Below are 19800 nucleotides of genomic sequence, written 5' to 3'. Positions count from 1 at the left end.
GAAGACGGCGGCTGGCACGATGTTTCGGGTCTTCAACGGAAGGTCGTCGGGAAATGGGGCTTGCTGATCGAGTTCTTGTAGGGGTACGCTGCAGGGGTTTTGTACCCCGCACCTCCACCAGAAATGTCACGAATTAAGGCGACGAGAAGGCGAAAGGTGAACTGAAAAGAGAGGTTTAATGGGCGAACTTGTGCCAACCAAAAATAAGTAACGAAAGACCGTCGAAGTAGCAGAAAAGCAGGCGGCGATTCGGCGGCGAATCAGAGAGCGCGATCGAGACTGAGACTGACTCGACAAGGTCGCGGGCAGCCGCTTATCTACCGTGCGTCACTATCTCGAAAGTTCGGCAAAGAAGGTTCGAGCGTCGCGCGCTCGGGGTGAGGATGAACTGGCACTTTCGAGAATAACAAAGCAGAGGGAATGTTACGTCTGCTGCGTGAATGACCGGGAATCTTCTAGAAGACCGTGATTAAGGTTGCCTTCTCGGCTCTGCGGGCGGCAATATCATGTCCCCCTGGCCTTATTACTTACTTGCCCAGAATGCACTAGTGTAGCTTTTACGAATTTCTCAAAGGGAAGCTGAAGCACTTTTCGAGAAAGCTGAGCGGACATGTCTAGCGTTTTCACCCATGAATTAGGCAGTAGTAAAAGTAAACTGCATTTGTTTTGAAAAGTATGCGCAGCGATTTCCTCAGGTCATGTGGCGAAATTCCCGGCCGCCTGTTTTCTGTCAAAAGCGTCGTGACGACATTGTCGACTTCCCCGGGTCAGTTGAGTGCAACGTTACTAGATTACCTCGGTTGTGGAACTCCCGCGGAAGGGTGTAACCCCCCTTTACTCACTTGAATCCGCCTGCCGTCGTTCGAAGCGCCATCTAGATTTTCGTTTCATAACTGTGCGTTCCAAAGAGCAGAGCTTAAGCGCCATCTAGACGCCGTGCTTTGAAACGTACTTATCCTATAGAATACACTGCAATTACCAAAGCAGCCGTCCGGCGCGTCGACCGACGCCAGGCGAGTCGTGGTGAGTGAGGGGGGTACTGCTCGTGCATGCAGCGTCTATGAGCAGCTCCGTAGCAAAGCTAATCTAATAACGTTGGTTTAGTGGCGAGTAAGGGTCACCTGTCCCTGTCGATGACGTCACTTCTGCTAATTTCTCTCTCCGCTCTTGCGCTTTCCTGCACTCAAATCGGCGCAACGGGCGGGGCTACGTGCTAATGTTAATTGGCAATTATGACGCTCCAACTAATAAGATTGATAGAAAACATAACCCAGAATATTCAAGGTACCTACATTAAACTCTAAGTCGTTTTCCAACTTCAAGGAAATGTCCAGCTTCCCTTTAATAAATGTAAACCTATAAAACATGCTGTTTTTAAGTCTGATCAAACGCTGTCACATGTTACGGCAATGTACGTGACTTAAGGTGCATCACTTAGAAGTTCAAAAACAAATCGACATTGTAGGTGTACGAAGCCAAAAACTTAGATATATATTGGGCATTTTTTGTTATACGTTTATTGTTCAATTAGTACACTGAAATGAAATCTGAACATTTAGTGACGCTCCCTTTTAAAGATGTCAACCTTAGTTTCTCTGGTCTTTGTCTTTTCGACGTCGAAGTAATGCTGCTGAAGGGCCTGGAGGAAAGGAGAGTTGTAGTCGTGTTCAATCTCGTGGTCAACCAAATCTGGTCCAAGGATCTCTTGCTCTGGAGACATCCGTAGTCCCACCGTGTACTTTATAATCTGCAGTACAAGTATAAGCAAGAGCAGCTTTTAAGGGTGCGCGATATAAAATGCCATGAAAAAAAAACATCATTAAGCTTGGCGACAATCTTTTGTCCAATTGTTTTTAAGAAAATGCCGAGGGCGGGGAGCGGGGGGGGGGGGGGGGGGGGGGGAAGGGGAGCACACAATCACTTTTATATTAGGCGAACACTCTGTTACACGGCTGCTCAGATGACGCTTATTCATAGGCAATGTCACTTGTCCTGTCCCACTTAAGCTTTCCTTATGCTCAAGTACAAAAAGAAAACTTTTTTTAGTTCAGTAATCACGTTCGAAGAGTTAAGGTCCTGGAGGGTTTTCGTTGTGCAGGTGTTCATTCAAGGGATAAAAAAAAAACTTGCGGCATAGGTTCCTTACCAATAATTCAGGGCCTGAAGACTCGTACAAACTCGAACAACTCGCGTGTAAATGTTTCATCAAGGTTGGAGGTGCGCTTACGGTGTCTAGGATGAGCACTGAGTCTCGAGTTGCGCAGAAACAGACTTGGGAAGTAATCCGTGACTTTTTAAAAGTAATTTGTAATGTCATTTCGTTACAAATATTGGTAACGCATTACTTTAAATATTATAATGCAATTAAATGCAAAGGTGCAAGCGGGCTGGACCTTTGCATTTAATTGCATTATACTTATTACCTTAAATTACAAGCTTCACCCTTGTTGGTGTTAGACTGGTGGCAGCTGATAAAACCCGTTTGCTCTACTGACTTCTAACCCCTGGTTAGCTCAGTTTGTCGAGCGCTCCACCTGTAATGAAGAGGTCCCGGGTTTGATTCCCGTACCAGGCGGATTTTTTCGGTCGCGCACCAGTCACCTAGTTGTGCTTGGAGATTTATGTTTGTCCTATGTCCCTCTTGTTCCCCTTCTCCAGGTTTATTTTCGTCGTACATTAATTACTCGTTAGTTTTTAAAAAATTGAGCATAATACAGCAACTGGAGCAATACGAGCAGAACATTCAGCAGCAGAGGAAGTTCCACAAAATAGAAAACATATGGAAGGGAGAATAGCTAAAAAGAAAACAATCTTTAGAATGATCGCTCAGCAGAACCACTAGGAAAACAGGCAAGGCATGTACAAATATACGAAAGGCAAAGATCAAGACAGCGCCGACTAGGCTCTCCATCGCCTTCCATCATGTTTTCCTTCTCCCGGGCAGCAAAAAGCTCTCGTGTTTATTTGTTTTTGCCTTTTACCCCGTGTCATCCTTTCCAACTTTTCTACGTCTCCTGCCACCCGCACAGACATCAAACATGGGTCCGTACCCGCTCGATTCGCGAGTTCACAACTCGCGTAAAAGACGATGCAGCCTCGCGCGACGGGGTCCAACTCCCTTTGTCTTTGATGTGCGGTACTGCATTCTAGCACGCTCTTGAGGCACGGCTGAAAAGCGCCCGGCGCGAGGCTAACAGCATCGTCTTCGAGGTACGGACGATACTTCTTTTGGTTTACTTGTTTGGGCACGGTGGTCGAGCCCACTCACTTTACAGTCGACTGTTAACATAAAGGGGGGGGGGGGGGGGGGGTGTTAGGCCATCTAAGGAGTGCTGACAGAAAGGGAGAGAGAGACAGAACACATAAAAGTGGTGTGATATACTATTGTTTTGTGAGACCGATAGCGACCGCTTCTCTCGCTCTATGTGCCCTGCCCTCCCCTAGCCTCCACGAATGTGGGTATGGAAGTGAGAACCGCAGAAAGATTGATAACCCGTAACGTAAACGCCACTTTTTCTCTGACTGGTCAAGTTTTCGGTCATGGAATGCTCATCGTCTCCATGGCCATCTCTTAATGAAATGTTCAAGATTCAGGGCATTAAGGAGAACGGAAACCTAGAGTATGAGTCCATACTTTTTTGCCAAAAAACACGCACTGTCATCCGCAAGAACAACAAACTCTTATCTACTGAAACACAGCAAGGTAAGCTGGGTAACCTGCATTATGCATTGGCTATACATATTAACGTTAGAACCAAGTTTTTCTTTCCTTGTGGATAACAGGCGAAACATCCGAGTCAAAACAGAGCTTTCCTAGATCGCTTTTTTAGCTCCGAATCTCGTAGCGGAGGTAGACGCTGCTACTGAGCATGCGCACCACTAGCTTTGTCTGTACAATTCCAGGGATTATTTTTGGAGGCCGTAAGCTAGCGGAATGGCGGGTGTAGTGGCAGCTTTCGGTGCCTTGTCTGCGTATAGGCGAACGGAGCGCACCCACACCCTTTCTTTTAAATACAATATTTCATTTTTACAGGAACTACCACAAAACGGGCGCATGAGAAATGAAAAGTAGTGTAGCAGAACGTTTTTAAAAATTATCGAAATTGTTTACATTGTTTCCTGGATAAGTGTACGGAAAAACTTAAAAGTAACGTGAATGTAATTTTAACGTAACGAGTGAAATAATCCGTTATTTTTCAGCTAAAGTAATTTGTGATGGTAATGCATTACATTTGAGGCTCGGTAATTTTTAATTTTAATTCAATGCATTTTTCAAGTAACGAACACAAATCTGGGCACAAATCAAAATTTCAGGGTCGAACCAAGTGTTATTTTCTACGTTGATACACACCCGGGTTGTTTCATATTTTGGCTCGCGGCACAGATAAGGTACTGATCTGCCTGTCAAATCTGCAGTGTTTCATACTTCAGGAGCCAAAATTAAGGGGTATTTAAAACCATTGCCAATAGCTTTTTTCGCCACATCCTGCCCACAGAACGCGTAAACTTTCGATGCTGCATAGTTAATCATTCGATATGGCCGCAGCCAAAATAAAGAGGTATTAAAATTACCTCCAAAAGCTGTCTTAGCTCATTTGCCTCATTGAATTAGTATCGTACTGTCTGTCTTGCACGCACTTTTTTGTCAACAGCCGGAGATATAGTAAATGCTTTGTTATACTCCGACGTTGAGCGCAGCGAACGCAGCTTAGCACGGAATGCGCGTTTCACTGGCCGGCAAGCAAAAACTCGATATCTGCGACTAATCAGTATCTGTGTGCGCAGCACTACGTCGCCTTTGCTACACTCGACGTCGTGGTGCAACGTGGTGACGCTGTATACGTGGCTTGGACGTGACGCCATCGCACCATGGTGGTGCTCATTCCTACCTGTCGTTGCCGAGAAGAACAAATTCAGTGGCGTGTAATCTGCGATTCAGAATGCGTGCACTCAGCAACAAGGCCACCACATGTGGCCACAAATATTATAGCGTCAAGGCAAGGCGTGGATTCCTTACAACCAGGAGCACAGCGGACATGAGGATAGCCCAGGCGATGATACACCCCGCGGTCACGCTCTGGATGACCAGGAGGTCCCAACCTCCGCCGACGAACAGGCCCGAGCGTCCGCGGGTGTAGTCGAGCAGATGGTCACGCTCGGGGAAGAGCCCGATGGCGAGCAATCCCCAGAGGCCGCAGATGCCGTGCGAGGCGAACGTCTCGGTTGGATCGTCTACCCGCAGTCGGTCCAGGATAGGAATGGCGATGAGCACCAGGAGGGCTGCCACTGCGCCCACAGTCAGCGCCGCCCAGGGACGAAAGATGGGCGCGCCACCTTCAGGGTCAAAGTCACAAATGAAATTTCACGTGCCAAAAAAAAACGAAGGTCATATCGCCTGCCCCAGAGAACGTAATTTCGACTACCTAGGTTTTTTTTTACTTGTAACCGAACACCCGGATACGCGGCACTTTCAGATCTGCCTTCGGTGTGAAAAGGGTTAGTGCACTGGAAGGAGTGAGTGGTTGTCCGTTTTTAGGGGTGACGCTCCTTAGAGGCGAAGCTCCTTGTCCATCCGTCCAGCGTTCGTGCTCACATCGACTGCCATCCCATCTGTCTGTCATGGATGAAACGTTGCATGTAGCCGCTCAGCGTCTATACAGGAGAGGGCGCTGCGGTCAAATGCGTATATAATCGCGTTAAACTTTGCATGCATTGGCTCAACGTTTATAGACGAGAGGGCGCTGCGGTCAAATGCGTATATAACCAAGTCCCATACCACACGTCTTTCTGACATGGACCGTTGATTTAAGCGGTGGAGATGCATTCCTGCGGCTTGCAGCGGATCCAAGCTGATCCGCTAGAAGAACCACTGGCTCTGCGTTTCACCGGCCATAAAGTAGTAATAATGAATTCGAAACGCAACCCGGAACTTAGCTCAACCTATGAGCAATTAAAAATATCAGCACTACCTATGAACAATAAAATCAGCATCATCAGCACCACCAGAGCTTCGCCCCTATCAACATCATTCGTCACGTGGAGATGTGATTTTTTTTATTCGTTTTGAGTCTCGGGTTTATCGTGTTAAGTTAATTCACCAGCATGCTTAAGTTCTTCTTTTCTTTTACTCTTATCGCAAGTAGAAAATGATATGAACAAATTTTTAACTATTTGTTCTACTTGTTACTTGAGCGTTGTAAATACATAGGTGTTTTGAATTATCCTGCTTTACCGCAGACCTCATTACAGGGCAGGGGCGGGGAGGGGAGTACAAATAGAATTCTCGCGTAGAAGGTCCTTATTAGTGCGATGTCCAAAGAAAGCATCGTGGAAGACGATGCCTCCACGTAAAGGTTGTAAAATTAAGAAATATACCTAAGATACAGAACAGTTACTCATGAAAAATTGTACCTGAGGGACGTATCCAGATATTCATTGAAGAATGCACCGAAGTACAGATACAGTCACTTAAAAATGCTTTTATTTTTATAAAAACGGCAAAAAGGAAAGTTAAGATCACTTCGACCAACAAAAATGTTTTGCGGAACGTTGATGGCAAACTCCAATGGCGTACAAGTTCAAGTTTTGTAGATAAAAAAAAAAAAAAAAAAAAAAAAAAAAAACGTTTTGTCGGCTTTAGAGATAATAAAAATGAACACGTGATTAATCATAGAATTAAACAAAGTCAAAACTGGTTTAAAAGAGTCATCGTGAAATGTGCAAAAATACGGATAATACACAATAGATAGAAAGAGAGAGAGAGAGAAAGACAATGGTCATTTAAAAGGACACTGACGCCCTCCAAAAATTTTTTAGGTTTTGCCAGGCGATCTATTGGTGGTTTTCGGGCGGAAAGAAAACGATTTACGAGCCGGAAATTGTGTTCTGGGTAGTCGGGCTCTTATATGTCATTTACGAACAATACCTTAGCGAGCATGAATAACCTGTGTTCCTTTAAAGGGCAACTCCGCTTAATTTCAAAAATTTTGAGATAGTGGCTGATTTTGCTTTTTGAAGCACTCAAAAACAATCCCCAATCCTTTGTTTCGCGAGAAATAAAATATTTTTCGTGTAATTCTACTCTAGCCATGATCACAAACCAAAACCGAAACGGTGGCAAAGCCGGACAACATTGTATATTCGGCATCACTAAGCATGTACACCCACGTGATATACAAGGGGAAGAAGGAGCTCCCCTCTTATCAGGATCCTCCTTTGTGCCTCCTGGATTAGCACTGGCGTCGCTATTCTCCTCCCAGAAGATTATAGAAGATTAACCTGTCAATCAAAATTCTTACAAAAGCAGCTTCCCTCTCCTCCTTTTACTTGGTGTTCAAAAAGTATGCGCACTGAACACACAAGCCGCGCTCAACGAGGCGATGGGCCTATCAGTAGTATCAATAGTCCGAGCGCCGGGACGGCCGAGCGCGTCTAGTCGAGCGCCGGGCCGGCCGAGCGCGTCACTCACGTCTCTCACGGCGCTGGCGCCACCCCGTGCTCTCCCCGAGAAGAAAAACAAAACTGAAAAAAGAAAAAAAAGCTCTACATGCTTGATGACGTCACGGGACGTGCCGGGAGAAGGAATTTGTAGGAAGCGGAAATGCAGCCGGGCAGTGTTGTCTGGCCCGCACGTCTCATCCAAAACCAGCGGATTCGTGCTTGTCAAACTTTGACAGCGATTTTAATGACTTCTAGGCGGAATTCCGTCGTAATATTTGCCATGGGGGTTTTGTAGATGATAATAAAGAGAACTGTATAGTTTTGCACTTCTGGAAAAGAAGCGGAGTTGCCCTTTAAACGCAAAGGTCGCATTTAAAGGAAATAAAGCAAAAATGGGGAAAGCAGAAAGCCTTTTTTATTTGAGAAAATCCCCCCCCCCCCCCCCCCCCCCCGCCCCCGACGTGCCAAGCAACGTAAATGCATGCCAACTCTGAGCAATATTTGCAAAAAATAAACGGATTGTTAAAAATCATAAAAAAATACCATCGCTGCTAAAAGTCATAAAAGTTGATGGCATGGTATCACTGTCTATCCATGTCCAAATGTATCTTCTCAAAATAATAATAAAATATTCTGAATCGGGCCTATTTCTTTAATAAGAAAGTACAGCATCACAAGTTCGAAATAACTGCTTTATTGGTGAGTCCCCGTCAGAAATAAAGACAGCAGTCAGTCATGGAACCTTGGCAGCATGTTATATTTTTTTTTATCATTTCGCTGCTCTATTTTTTTAGAGCCACCGGCTCCTCGGAATATTTGTCTGTTATATTTTTTTCAGTTCGCTGCACTATTCGGCTTTAGAAGCAGTACCTCCTCGGAAGGTTTGCCCCGACGTTTTCGATCGCAGAGTGGCGATTATTCCTCTCACGCTAAAAACGCTCACCAGTGCCGCCCTGCTCGGAAGGCCTGTGTTGAATTTTAAGAACACGCTTCTTAGCAGTCGCGTGTGCTTGCGGCATTTCATATTTCTTGTTGGAACAATTTGAGTGCGTTTAATGAACTTTTTCTTCCATAGAGCACATAAAATCAAACATTTTGAAATTAAAAAAAGAAAATGCTGGTAGGTTTTTTTTTCTTTACAACTTTGCTCGCGTGAGGGGCTTTTTCCATACTCGAACTCGCATGAGATCACTTTTAAGATAGTCCCATTCGCGCTTGCATTCCACCTTCTTTGTTTATCCACGCGATCTTAAATTTTAAGTGACAGATGACAGCAATTAGCAAGCTCTTTTCTTGTCGAATTTCTAAGAACCTTTACTTGCAAGTAACGTGGAAGATATCTTATTACTTCTTTTCGCCTACAACGCAGTGCGCTCTTAACGATCGTATGTCGTCTCCTGCTGGCAAAATTAATGTATTAATTTTGGGGGCAGGGCAAGCACATGAGACCACTTGAATTTATCTTGATGTTTGTTATCTCTGACTAAGTGTGCCCTTCAGCTCCACTTTAACGCGTCAATACTTCCCTGTTCTCAGTTTGTATAATTGGACTAAAGCGAACAAAATGTACCTCAAAAATGTAACTTCACTAAGTTAAAATTTAATCGAAAATCTACGAAAGCTACAAGTATAGCTACAAAAAAATAAAAGTGCCTAGGTTTGCACCTTAGGTACATCAAAAGTACGCAGTTACAGATGTGCACTTACTTGTACCTAGGTAACTTACAAACCTGCGTCCAGGTACGTACAGCACGTACCCCCCCGGCATATGAGCTAAAGAGGCTCTAGTGAAATGATCCTCAGCTCTGCAGCCTTTTGATCCTACACAGAGGACTAAAAACCTATGTGGAGGCTTCACTGGAAAGAATCCAAGAGTCAATTGAGACAGCGGACCAGTAAAGGGGGAAGAAGAAATCGAGCTCCGACTTAAAACTGCGAATTCTTAGTCAGGATACATTGAAGGGATGGTTAACGGACGCTTACCAGATATTGCCACAAGGGAGCCCATGACTGTGTTCATGAGCCAAGAAACATCATGCTGCCCCTTCTTGAGAATGAAACTGAAAACAAAGCAGGACGGAATGCACATTTTTGCTTCAAGCACCAAGCCAAAGTTGTGATTTCGAGAAAAAATGACTAGTTGCAGTTTACTGTTTAAAGAACTATCAAGCGAAGACTGTCACAGAAAGAAAACAAAGCAATATGGACGAAGACTTTAGATAATCGTGCTCATTTCTTTTTTTTTTCGTATTTACTGAGTGGTGTTTTCTAAATTTGCTCATGTCAGCATAGTGGAACCTCTCGTTGGCAGTGAGCGAAGCATCGTTTCAAAATGGAGCTATGCAATAAATGTGCAATTCTTTTTTAAGGAAAAGCAAAACACAAAGTCCCAATTATCTGACGTGTGTAATTTGTTTTCATAGAAGTTTTCCTTGTTTCCTTTTGTGCTCGTTTTCGTCATGCTCAAGATATACCAACTGAACCAAATTACAACCTTACTGACGAAAGACGAAAATCACTGCAATCTTCGTAGACCAAATTTATTTATTGCGTAGAACATATCATTACCAAAGAAATTTCTGATTATTGTCTATGTTGCGTAGCCATCTGTCCCAATAATTATCTTGCATATATCGTATTGCGTTAGTTAATGAAGTCAGGGAAAAGCAGCAAACTACCGAAGACAAAACGCGCTTAAGTGTTTAAAAATTAATCTGATTTTGTTACAGTGACTCTTGCGAAAAACAGACTGCTAGAAAAAGAAATGTTATATCAAAAATAAATTTGGCTCCAAATATAATATTTTAGTGACATAAAATTTTAATCCAAAACAACTGGTTAAGTGTGTCTAGAAAATCGTTCGTAGAATATTAATGGTAAGGCAAGAAATACTTGTAAGCCTCTGCCAAACCAGTTTAACAATCTGCATAGATGAATACCGTTATTTTACCTCAGAATATTTTGCTCTAGTACCACATAACTTCATAAACATTGGCCAATGCACCAGAGCTTCGCTTTATGACCCTGACAACAAGTTCGCGTGGTATTGAGGATGCTAAATACAAATCCTTTTAGCAGAAATTTTGTTTACATGCGTCCCTTTAGGTCGTTTACAAAAATGCATAAAATCCACCAATTCCACATTTCCCAGCTGAAATAGTAATTGACGAGCATCTTCGAATTTAACTTCTTTAGCTTGATACGGCGCTCAGTTCGGTACTGGGTTTGTTCCGAAGAAGCCCGTTAGCCATCGCGAGTGCAATGCGTACAAATATTGATGTGTTCGTGAACTTCAAATAAGTTTTAAGAAAGCTCGCCCTTTACCTCATGGACATTCCAACAAACCCACCAGTCATCGATGCCAGTATGGTTGTCACCGAAGCTCTATAGTAGAACATAAAACAAGAGCGAAATGGTTACGTGTAATGCATATTGACGCGGAAGTTGCTGTGTTAAAAAAAATATAAAAGATTGCAATTTAGTCTTACCTAGCAGAATACTTCCATTTATTTCGTACGATTCCCATCGTACTTCCGGCGCTGAATCCTAGCCAGCCCCACCTACAATGTGTCCACGAATAAATTGTGAGCAATTAATCACAAAATTGGATTGACAGCTGAATAAACACGAAGCGCGGCGAGGCCCCGGCATCTTATTATTGTTCCGCCGTCAATGCGATTGTGGCGTGAGCCAATAATACCGTCGAATACCAATTTACGAAAGAAAGGGGGGGGGGAGTTAATAAGCCACGCCTTGCGTTTCTTCAGCTGCTAATGACTATATAGTCACCATGAAATGAAGAAACATGCGCGTGTCGATGGAGATTACGGCAAAAGTGGGCGCCGAAAAAAACGAATGGCAATGCAGAAGTCAACTTTTGAACGTTAGTGCAAATGATTCGTGTCGTTTTTATACCCCGTGGACTTGGTTATTACCTTAGCAGTTACGTGCGTGACGAGTGCGCGTTTTCCCCGAATATCCAGTGCAAACTTGCGCTATCGCTGTCCTGAGTCGCATTCGGCTGGAGTGTTTTGCTGTATCATTCAGAAAAGGGCGGAGAGGGGGGGAGGGGTGGCTTAGGTGGATTTTATTATCAGCCCCGTACGGCACAGGAATTCTTACGATTGTATTATTCGACGTTCTAAAGCAAACAACAAAAGAAAATTGCGCTATATATATATATATATATATATACATATATATACACTAGCTGATGTGTCGTTAGTATGGTAACCCCCTTTCTCCCGAAAAATCGTCCATAATGTGAGCCGTCCTCAATAAAGACACAAAATTGCATGTATATTCTTAGTTTGTCACCAAAAATGGTGTCCATTACGGGAGTGTCTATATTAACGGGGTACACGTTAACGAGAGATAACTGTATGCAGGGTGTTTCACGATAGTGGACAAATTCGATATTTCGAAAACTAGGCGTCACAACAAAAAAAAGACTTGTGTCGCTTTGGTTTTACGCCAGGGGCCTATTTAGGAAAGTCATTAAAGTCCGGGATAATTAGATTGTTAATTAGTTTTGCGTAATTAACTTTTTGAACATTGTGTTTACAGGCATGGTTCTAATTGGAAGATTGCTCAGCATCATCGAAAAACACTAAATCAACAAATTGCTGAATGATAGAACGCACGCGAAGCATTTTACGGCTTTCTAAAAAACCGCACAAATACGACGGGTTTTAAAGTTTCGGTTTGCTATAGGAGCGCATCTCGGCCCTAGAGGCACCGCGCCCCGTGGAGAAATAGTGCAACCAGCCTCTGCTGCGTCGCGCGATGACAGCGCAGCAGATGCTAGTTGTACTATGTCTTCACGGGGCGCGGTGCCGCGGGGCCGAGATGCGCTCCGATTGCAAACCGAAACTTAAAACCAAGTCGAATTTGTGCGTTTTTTCAGAAAGCTGTGAAATGCTTCGCGTGCCTTCTATCGTTCGGCAATTTGTTGATTTAGTGTTTTTTGATGATGCTGAGCAATTTTCTAATTGAAACCATGCCCTTAAACACAATATTAAAAAGTTAATTACGCGAAAATAATTAACAACTTAATAATCTTGAACTTGTATAACTTTCCTAAATAGGTCCCTGGCCCAGGACCAAAACGACACAAGATTTTGTTTGTTCCGACGCGTAGCTTTCAAAATATAGAATTTGTCCCCCTTTCGTGAAACGCCCTGTATGTATACAGGGTGTTCCATTTTATTGCAAAACATTCGTAAAATATCCACTAATATGGTTTGTGCAGGTGAGTTATACCGCCAGGGGGACATTATGTGGGTGGCTAACTTCTGCGATAAGTGGGCTAATTAAATAAAATTTGTTAATTAACTTTTCTAATTAGTGAAAACGGATAAATGGTTCCAAATGGAAACTTAGAGAGCATCATCTAAAACCACCAAATCAACTCTTTTTCGAACGACTTGAAGCCCATGGGAAACTCGAGGGCGCACCAAAGTTAACACTCGTGCAGCAGGCGCAAAGCTAGCAGTTGCGGAACGCGGATCTCTTTTTTCACTAACTACAAAAGTTAATTGACACATTTTTATTAATAAGCCGACTTAATTCAAAGATTAGACACCCACATAATGACCCCCTGACAGCATAACTCACCTACACAAATGGTATGATTTACCTTTTACGAATGTTTTGGAATAAATCTATTCGAATTAAAATTGAAGTCCTGATATATATAAATATATGTACGGTCTGCCTAGTCCCTAAGCTTGATCTAAAATGGACCGCAAATATCGACGCCAGCAAGTAGGAATCCAAAGTTATCGTCAGAGCTGTATTTCACAGGTCGGTTTTTTCTTGTAAAAGTACAAAGATTAGCTCCCTTTATGTAAAAAATAGGGCCAGGAAACTTGCCAGGGTCAACGGCGGGCGGCGACGCAGACGGCCAAGTCGAGTAGCGTGGCGAGACTGCTCGCGACCACCGTGGTTTATTAAGATGAACATAATCTTTTTTGTAATTTTTAAATGGCTTGGTTGTAATGGCTTTGGTTAAAAAATGCAAACAATAAAATCAAAACTTAAAAAAAAGCATTTGCATAATGACGGCGCTTTTGTTGACAACGGATTCTGTCTTCGTGTCGTCTGCTTTCTTTCGCTGGTCAGCTACATCTTCTGACGCTGCTCCCGACGCCATCTATTAATACGCGCGCCAAACGCGTTCCGAAACTCGACTTGACCGTCTGCGTCGCCACCCGCCGTTTACCCTGGCAAGTTTTTTGGTCCAGTTTTTTACGGAAAGGGAGCTACGCTTTGTAATTTTACAAGAAAAAACCGCTACGTGCAGGCTTCGATTTTTACGGTCCATTTTAGATCGAGCCTGATGACTAGGGTCACCCTGTATATATATAACTTTTGGAACCAATACCCATTGTTTAATATATGATTGTTTGAAGCATATAAAGGAATTAATAAAAGAGAAATACTATAATATTTTTTTCGCTTCCTAAGCCGGCAGTTTACAGATGCGTTGTGAAAGAGAGTGTCTACTGCGACAAGCATATTCTAAACAAAAACGGTGCTGCTCTAACAGACAAATTACGTTGGACTCCTGCTGCTTGTACATACCAGAGCATGAAGAGTCCCAAGAGAGCGTTGGTTGGGTTTCCTAGCGGCAGTGGCGCTGTGCCGAGGTCATACCGGCCTAGCCTCGGCCCCAGAACGATGGCTGACACGAGCCCCACGCATCCCCCGAGCAGGTGAACAACGCCGGAGCCACCGATGTCTACAGCGCCCATGCGGGCCAGAAATCCTCCGGGGTTCCAGATCCACCCCGCAGGAACGCAGTACATGGCCGTGTTCAGCACGGAGAAGAGGCAGTACGCCGTGAACTTGGTTCTCTCCGCCATTGCCCCGGAGACCAGCGTTGTCGAGGTGGTGGCGTAAGCCAGCTGCATCGAAGCATGTCGCAGGAATAAAATAGGTTGTGCCGCGACGTAGGAACGTTAATAATGTGCAGACTCATTATGCACACGTCATAACATCACCGGCCATATGCACCTTTACTCACTGAATACACCCCTCTATATTTGTACGTACATTGTCTTCTTCAAACTTTAAAATTTACTATGCTGCGTATGATTTGTGACCTAAACATCAAACTTGTCGATGATGCGCACATTTAGGTGAATAAAAAAAAATAAAGCAAAATCAATCTATTTTTTATAAAGCAAACACGCGTCGTAATCATCGTGTCCAGCACTTTTCATTTCACGTGGACCTGGCGGCCTCCTATAAGTCGAAGAGTTTTATAAGGTTATTTAGTGGATGCATCAATTGGGTGCACACTGTTGTCCCATCCGGCTGCATCGGCGGACCGTTTGCGCTTGTGCATGGTTGACCCATGGCGGATTGTTAGCGCACCGCAGCTCGGAGCACGTGGAGCCGAAGCTCGTTCTGCAGAACACAAGGATCCTGGGTTTAATACGCACGCCTTTCCGCACCATAGCGGTGTGCGGTGGTGTGCACTGTTACATAATGCGCGCTAAAGACCCCAGGCTAGCAGTGATACTGCACTCGCAACATTTCTCATCTCAGAGCGGAAGCACCAGAATTTCACTGGGACTAATTTTCAGCTCTCTAAGCACAGACAGAGCACAGTTTTTACTACAGATTATTAATGTCAGAGCATTTATGTCAGAACGCAAGTTCTTTTGATGCTTTATAGAATGCTACAGTGAAATTAAAACATACCTGAAAGACAAATCGGGAATAGCGCTGTCCCATGTGGCTCTCGTCGGCGCTAGTGAAAAACTCACCGAAGCTAAAGTAAGGATTTTTCATGTCGTCAAAGCCGATACCGTAACCGAATGCCCAGAATACAAGTCCCCCGAACAAAACAGTGGTTGCATTCTTCACTAAGATGTTGACTTCGTTCTTGCGGGACACAAACCCCGACTCCAGGAGGCCGTAACCTGCAAATTTGGAAAATAAACTGAGCCGAGTTCTTTTTACACCTTTTACTTTTCATTTTTACACTCACTTTTTTACTATTTGCGAACACGCAGGGAACTCTGTTCAGTTTTTGTGTTAAAATCTTCACAACAACAACAACGACACCGACGACGACGATGACAACAAGAGACAACAACAACTGCAGCAACAACAATCGCACCAACAGCAGCAGCAACAACAAAATCAACAGACAACAACTACAAGAAGAACAAGACGAAGAACAACAACAACTAGAATAACAAGTATAATAAGAACAAGAAGAACATACAAAAAACATAAAAACAATGAGTAGAACCTCAAAAAGAACATCAAGAAGAACACCAAAAATAACATCAAGAACAACATCAAACTGAACAAGGAGCATAAAGAACAGCAACAACAAGAACAACGAAAAAAAAGACAAGAACAACAAGAAGTTATAGACGAACAGCAAGGAGAAAAATAGGAGCAATAACTAGAAAAGCAACACCAATGTCTACATAAAAATAACATTTTATAATGTTGATTAAATTAGAAAGTTGCACGCCGAGGCTCTCGGAGGTCACGACAGTCACATATATCCTTAAGTATTGCTGGGTAGAGAATGCGCTGCCTGGCTTTTCTTATGCACATTCTTTTACAAAGCGAATTCAGCTGTAAAAAAAGTCTATGAATACGCCAATGAGCAAATTACGATTGAAGTTTTTAAATATATATTCAGGTGGTGCATATACTATGATAAAAATTTTGTGAGTGCGAGTTTATGAAAAAAAATATGCGAGATAAAAATGAGTGTCTTTTGTACAGGAAGAAAGTAAGAATGTCACAATGTTACGCACAGAGAGTACCATATACGCTCAAATTCGCTGTATATGCTTTAAGGTATTCATCTCAAAGAAGCTTTTACGTTTCTTTTCTAGGTGGTGCCGTCGCAACGCAAACATATATTTTAAACTTGAGAAAGAAAACGAGAAGGGACGTAGAAACACAAACAAGTTTGTGTTTGTCCGTCCCTTCTCGTTTTCTTCCTCAAGTTTACTTATCCATACCAACCCACTCGTTCTGTCCCTATATATTTTAATTTCAAGCATTTCTCTGTGCATAAAGAAACGTGTTTCTTCTCTTCATTTTTCTTAGAAGGTTATAATCACAAAATTTGAGTAGGAGAAATTCACTTCGTAAAGACATTTTTCTGGAAGTTTTATAAGAATCCACTTATTAGCTTATATTAATACGAACTTTTTTTACAAATGAGAAGCGCTTGAGAAAACCCTCTAATTTGTGAATTTTTATATTCAGAGACTTCAACTCATACCATGTAGATAGCGTTTCCAGTCGCCAAGGATATAATGAGATTTCTGGTCTTATGACTACGGCTTGAATTCGCAAGCCTTACTTAATACCCCTTTTTTCATGCTGGTGTGATATTTGTTTTGTGCGGGAGTTAGGCAATATTTATCCTAACACCGTATTAGCACCACAAAGGATGCCTAAGATTATACAAAAGCTAACTGTCTATGAAAGAAACAGGTCAATCCATTAATAACTGTCGGCAATCTACACTGCAGGGAGTGAGACGATAGAAAAGCGTATGCCACTAAAGAAACTTCGGGCGCCATACTGAACTATACAAAAAGCGCCTTCGCTGCGAATCAGCGTTAAACTTTTGAGTTCGTAAATAAAAGAAAGCTAAATTGAAAAAAAACAAAAACAACCTGCGCACCTACTTACCCGCAAAACACTCGAAGAGCCAATCTCTGCGATCTACGAAACCAGCTCAGCAAATGAGGAGTCGGAACGTCTGTTTTGACTTCAAAATTTTGTATGGTGGCATTGCGCAATGCAAGCATGACGCTTTGCGTTACGTGATTCCAGAGCGCAGACATTATTCTTAGGTCTGAACGGATGTTCACCTCATCCCTTACCGTCACGTCATTACGTCTACTTACCGGCAAAACACTCTTTGAGCGTTTTGGCGGTAAGTAGACGCGCAGGCATTTTTTAGTGCGCGATTCACGATATCTCTCACCGGACTGCATTGTGAAGATAAGAAAGGAGCTGGTCAGTATCCAAACGACATCGTTGGCATCTTCTTTGTTGTCAAACAAGGTCTCATTCCGTTCCATGTCTCGCTGACCAAGAACAAAATGGGCTTCCCTCTTGCGGGTCGCGCAGAGTTCTATCGAAGTAAGAGCCAGGCGAATGTCTTTAGCCACGGGTTTTCTCCGATTGATTTTTTTCTCGTTGAGACAGAAAAGACACGATAAAAAATCCGGCTGCGAGAGAAAGGGAAAGGAAGATTGTGTCTATGGTCGCCATAGTTACGATACTTGCTTTCGGCAAATGACGTTCGTGGGGATTTTTTTCATTTATTGATGTCATCAGCCTAACCTATTAAAATTGCGAACCTTCGTGCTAAAATGCACCTGCACCATTCTTGATCGTGCGCTAATATGTCCAAAGCTTTCGTTTTTATTTATACTTTGTTTTTTAGTCGTTCACCCCCTCTTTTCAATATAAGGACACCAGTGATTTGAGAGAACCCGTTCAGTAAGGACGTGTTTAATATTAATAATACTCTTTCTTTTATAAAAGATTACACATAACGATATTTCCACAGAATACTGTCATCCCTTCCAGTGAGAGGCAACCATATATTACCACAAATAAAAAAGTGCAGATGAAAGTTTACGTTTAATATTGGCAACTTGTGCCTCTACGTCAACAAAAGGGGAAACCCAGATACTGGAACTACGACGGAAGTGGGACTGCCTCGACGCAGCGCGCTATGGCTGCTTTTATGCACGTTCAATATTCAGTAAGGTTCTAACTAAAACAGACGAAAACTATAGAGAATGAAATTAAAGATTACAAAAAAACAACGAATGGCAAACTAAAATGCTTGGCCGTCGTGGCCCGAACCCAATACCTCTGCTGGAGAACTAAGGGCTTTTGGACACGCACATGGCAATACTTTGTTTTTTGTGAAGAAGTCACACATCGGTTAAAAATTAATCACATGCCCTTTGTTATGGCCGTTTGGACTCTCAAAAATATTTCATGCCTGTTAGATCTTCAAACAAGCATCCCACTCTGGTAGGGGTTCCACGTTGTCAAACACAGATAATTTGAGCAACCAGCTCGACAAAAAATAGGCATGCCATCTATGGTCGTTCTTCTGCTGGGCACAAAACCATGCGGGAGCTACGCGCCAATACTTTTCAGCACACTTTCTTCCCCTCAAATATATACAGCACTTTTTTTTTTCTCAATTATATAAGCTGGGCATCGACATTCGGATGCGCGGTAGAGTGATCCGGACAAGACGGTACCTGCGCTAAAGCGGCGTAAATGTTTTATCAAAAGCTTTATATTATCGCAGTATTTTGCATCCCAAATTTCTTTCAGCAAAACGTGACCACGCGATTTTGAACATTACAACGTCTGACAGACCTAGACGGTGGACTTCCATATTTGCTTCTGTTGAGATGTGGCTCCACATGTGAAAGCTAAATGATGCAATCACGAGCTCGATTAAAAGGGTTCAGCCATATCAGAGCCGTGTATATAGAGAGTTCGGTCAATGGGAGGCGCGGGCAGAGCCAGGGCGTGCACCAGACTCGGAAAGAGGGCTTGGCACGCTCTCTTGGCCAACCAGAAGCCGAAAAGAATCCCCTAGCGGTGGTAGCGAGAAACAGTTCTGATCAAAGGTTTATGTTCGTACATAGTTTTAATAAGCGCGTAAAAGTGGAGTGTAGCAACTCTTCGTGGTTGAAAATAGAGTGCACGTGAAGTTTCGATCATGATCATGCAGAAAGACGTAAGAAACGAATGTGCCGCTCAACTCTGTTTCGCTCGGACAGAGTGTGACCGCTCGAACGACAGATTCCCGGCCCTCGGCGCTTGGCGTAAGGATTATGTCGATCGTTCCGCTACTCACACTCTTCCACCATCATTTTGGATGAGCGTGATTGAAATATAACGTGTACCCTTTTTTCAGTCACAGAGAGTTACTCCGATAAACTTATCAGGTTTGTTTTTCGCGACCACCACCAGGGTATTATTTCCGGCTTCTGGTTGGTAACATTTGAATTTCTGAAGACGCCCTGGAACACGCCCAGCCCGCTTTCGGCCAACGGTGCCTGCTTATTTGTCTCCTATACTTCCCAACGAATGGCGAAACTCTCTACATATACGGCTCTGAGCCATGTTGATCCATCCATCAACCCATACGAAAGAAAAAATTACGATACAGGCGAGACAAGCGCCGGTAGCCTGTTTGCTTCTAGATGTTCGCTTTTCCAAAACTGTTATTCTTACAGATTTACTTTCAGAGATAAGTTGAATTACGCGAATACTATATTTAATTTTATTGACTATGGTAGTTACGACATTTTCTGAGTTCTTCAA

General features: G+C 43.2%; 1 protein-coding gene across 1 annotated transcript; it reads right to left on the bottom strand.

Moving 5' to 3' along the window:
• Nucleotides 1-1555: 1555 nt before the first annotated feature.
• LOC8042708 (putative ammonium transporter 3) lies at nucleotides 1556-17825 on the bottom strand. The gene is made up of 9 exons (XM_029983096.3): nucleotides 17799-17825; nucleotides 17420-17666; nucleotides 15151-15371; nucleotides 14026-14348; nucleotides 10929-11000; nucleotides 10765-10824; nucleotides 9424-9500; nucleotides 5018-5334; nucleotides 1556-1747 (listed from the first exon to the last, which is right to left on the bottom strand). Exons 1-9 carry the CDS (start codon nucleotides 17823-17825, stop codon nucleotides 1556-1558), a joined length of 1536 nt encoding a protein of 511 aa, XP_029838956.2.
• Between the last annotated feature and the right edge of the window lie 1975 nt (nucleotides 17826-19800).

This window comes from Ixodes scapularis, unplaced genomic scaffold (assembly GCF_016920785.2).
Source record: "Ixodes scapularis isolate PalLabHiFi unplaced genomic scaffold, ASM1692078v2 PGA_scaffold0__279_contigs__length_252992795, whole genome shotgun sequence".
Lineage (NCBI taxonomy): Eukaryota > Metazoa > Arthropoda > Arachnida > Ixodida > Ixodidae > Ixodes > Ixodes scapularis.
Note: the sequence above shows the minus strand (reverse complement) of the source record. Positions and strands in the feature narration are given on the sequence as shown.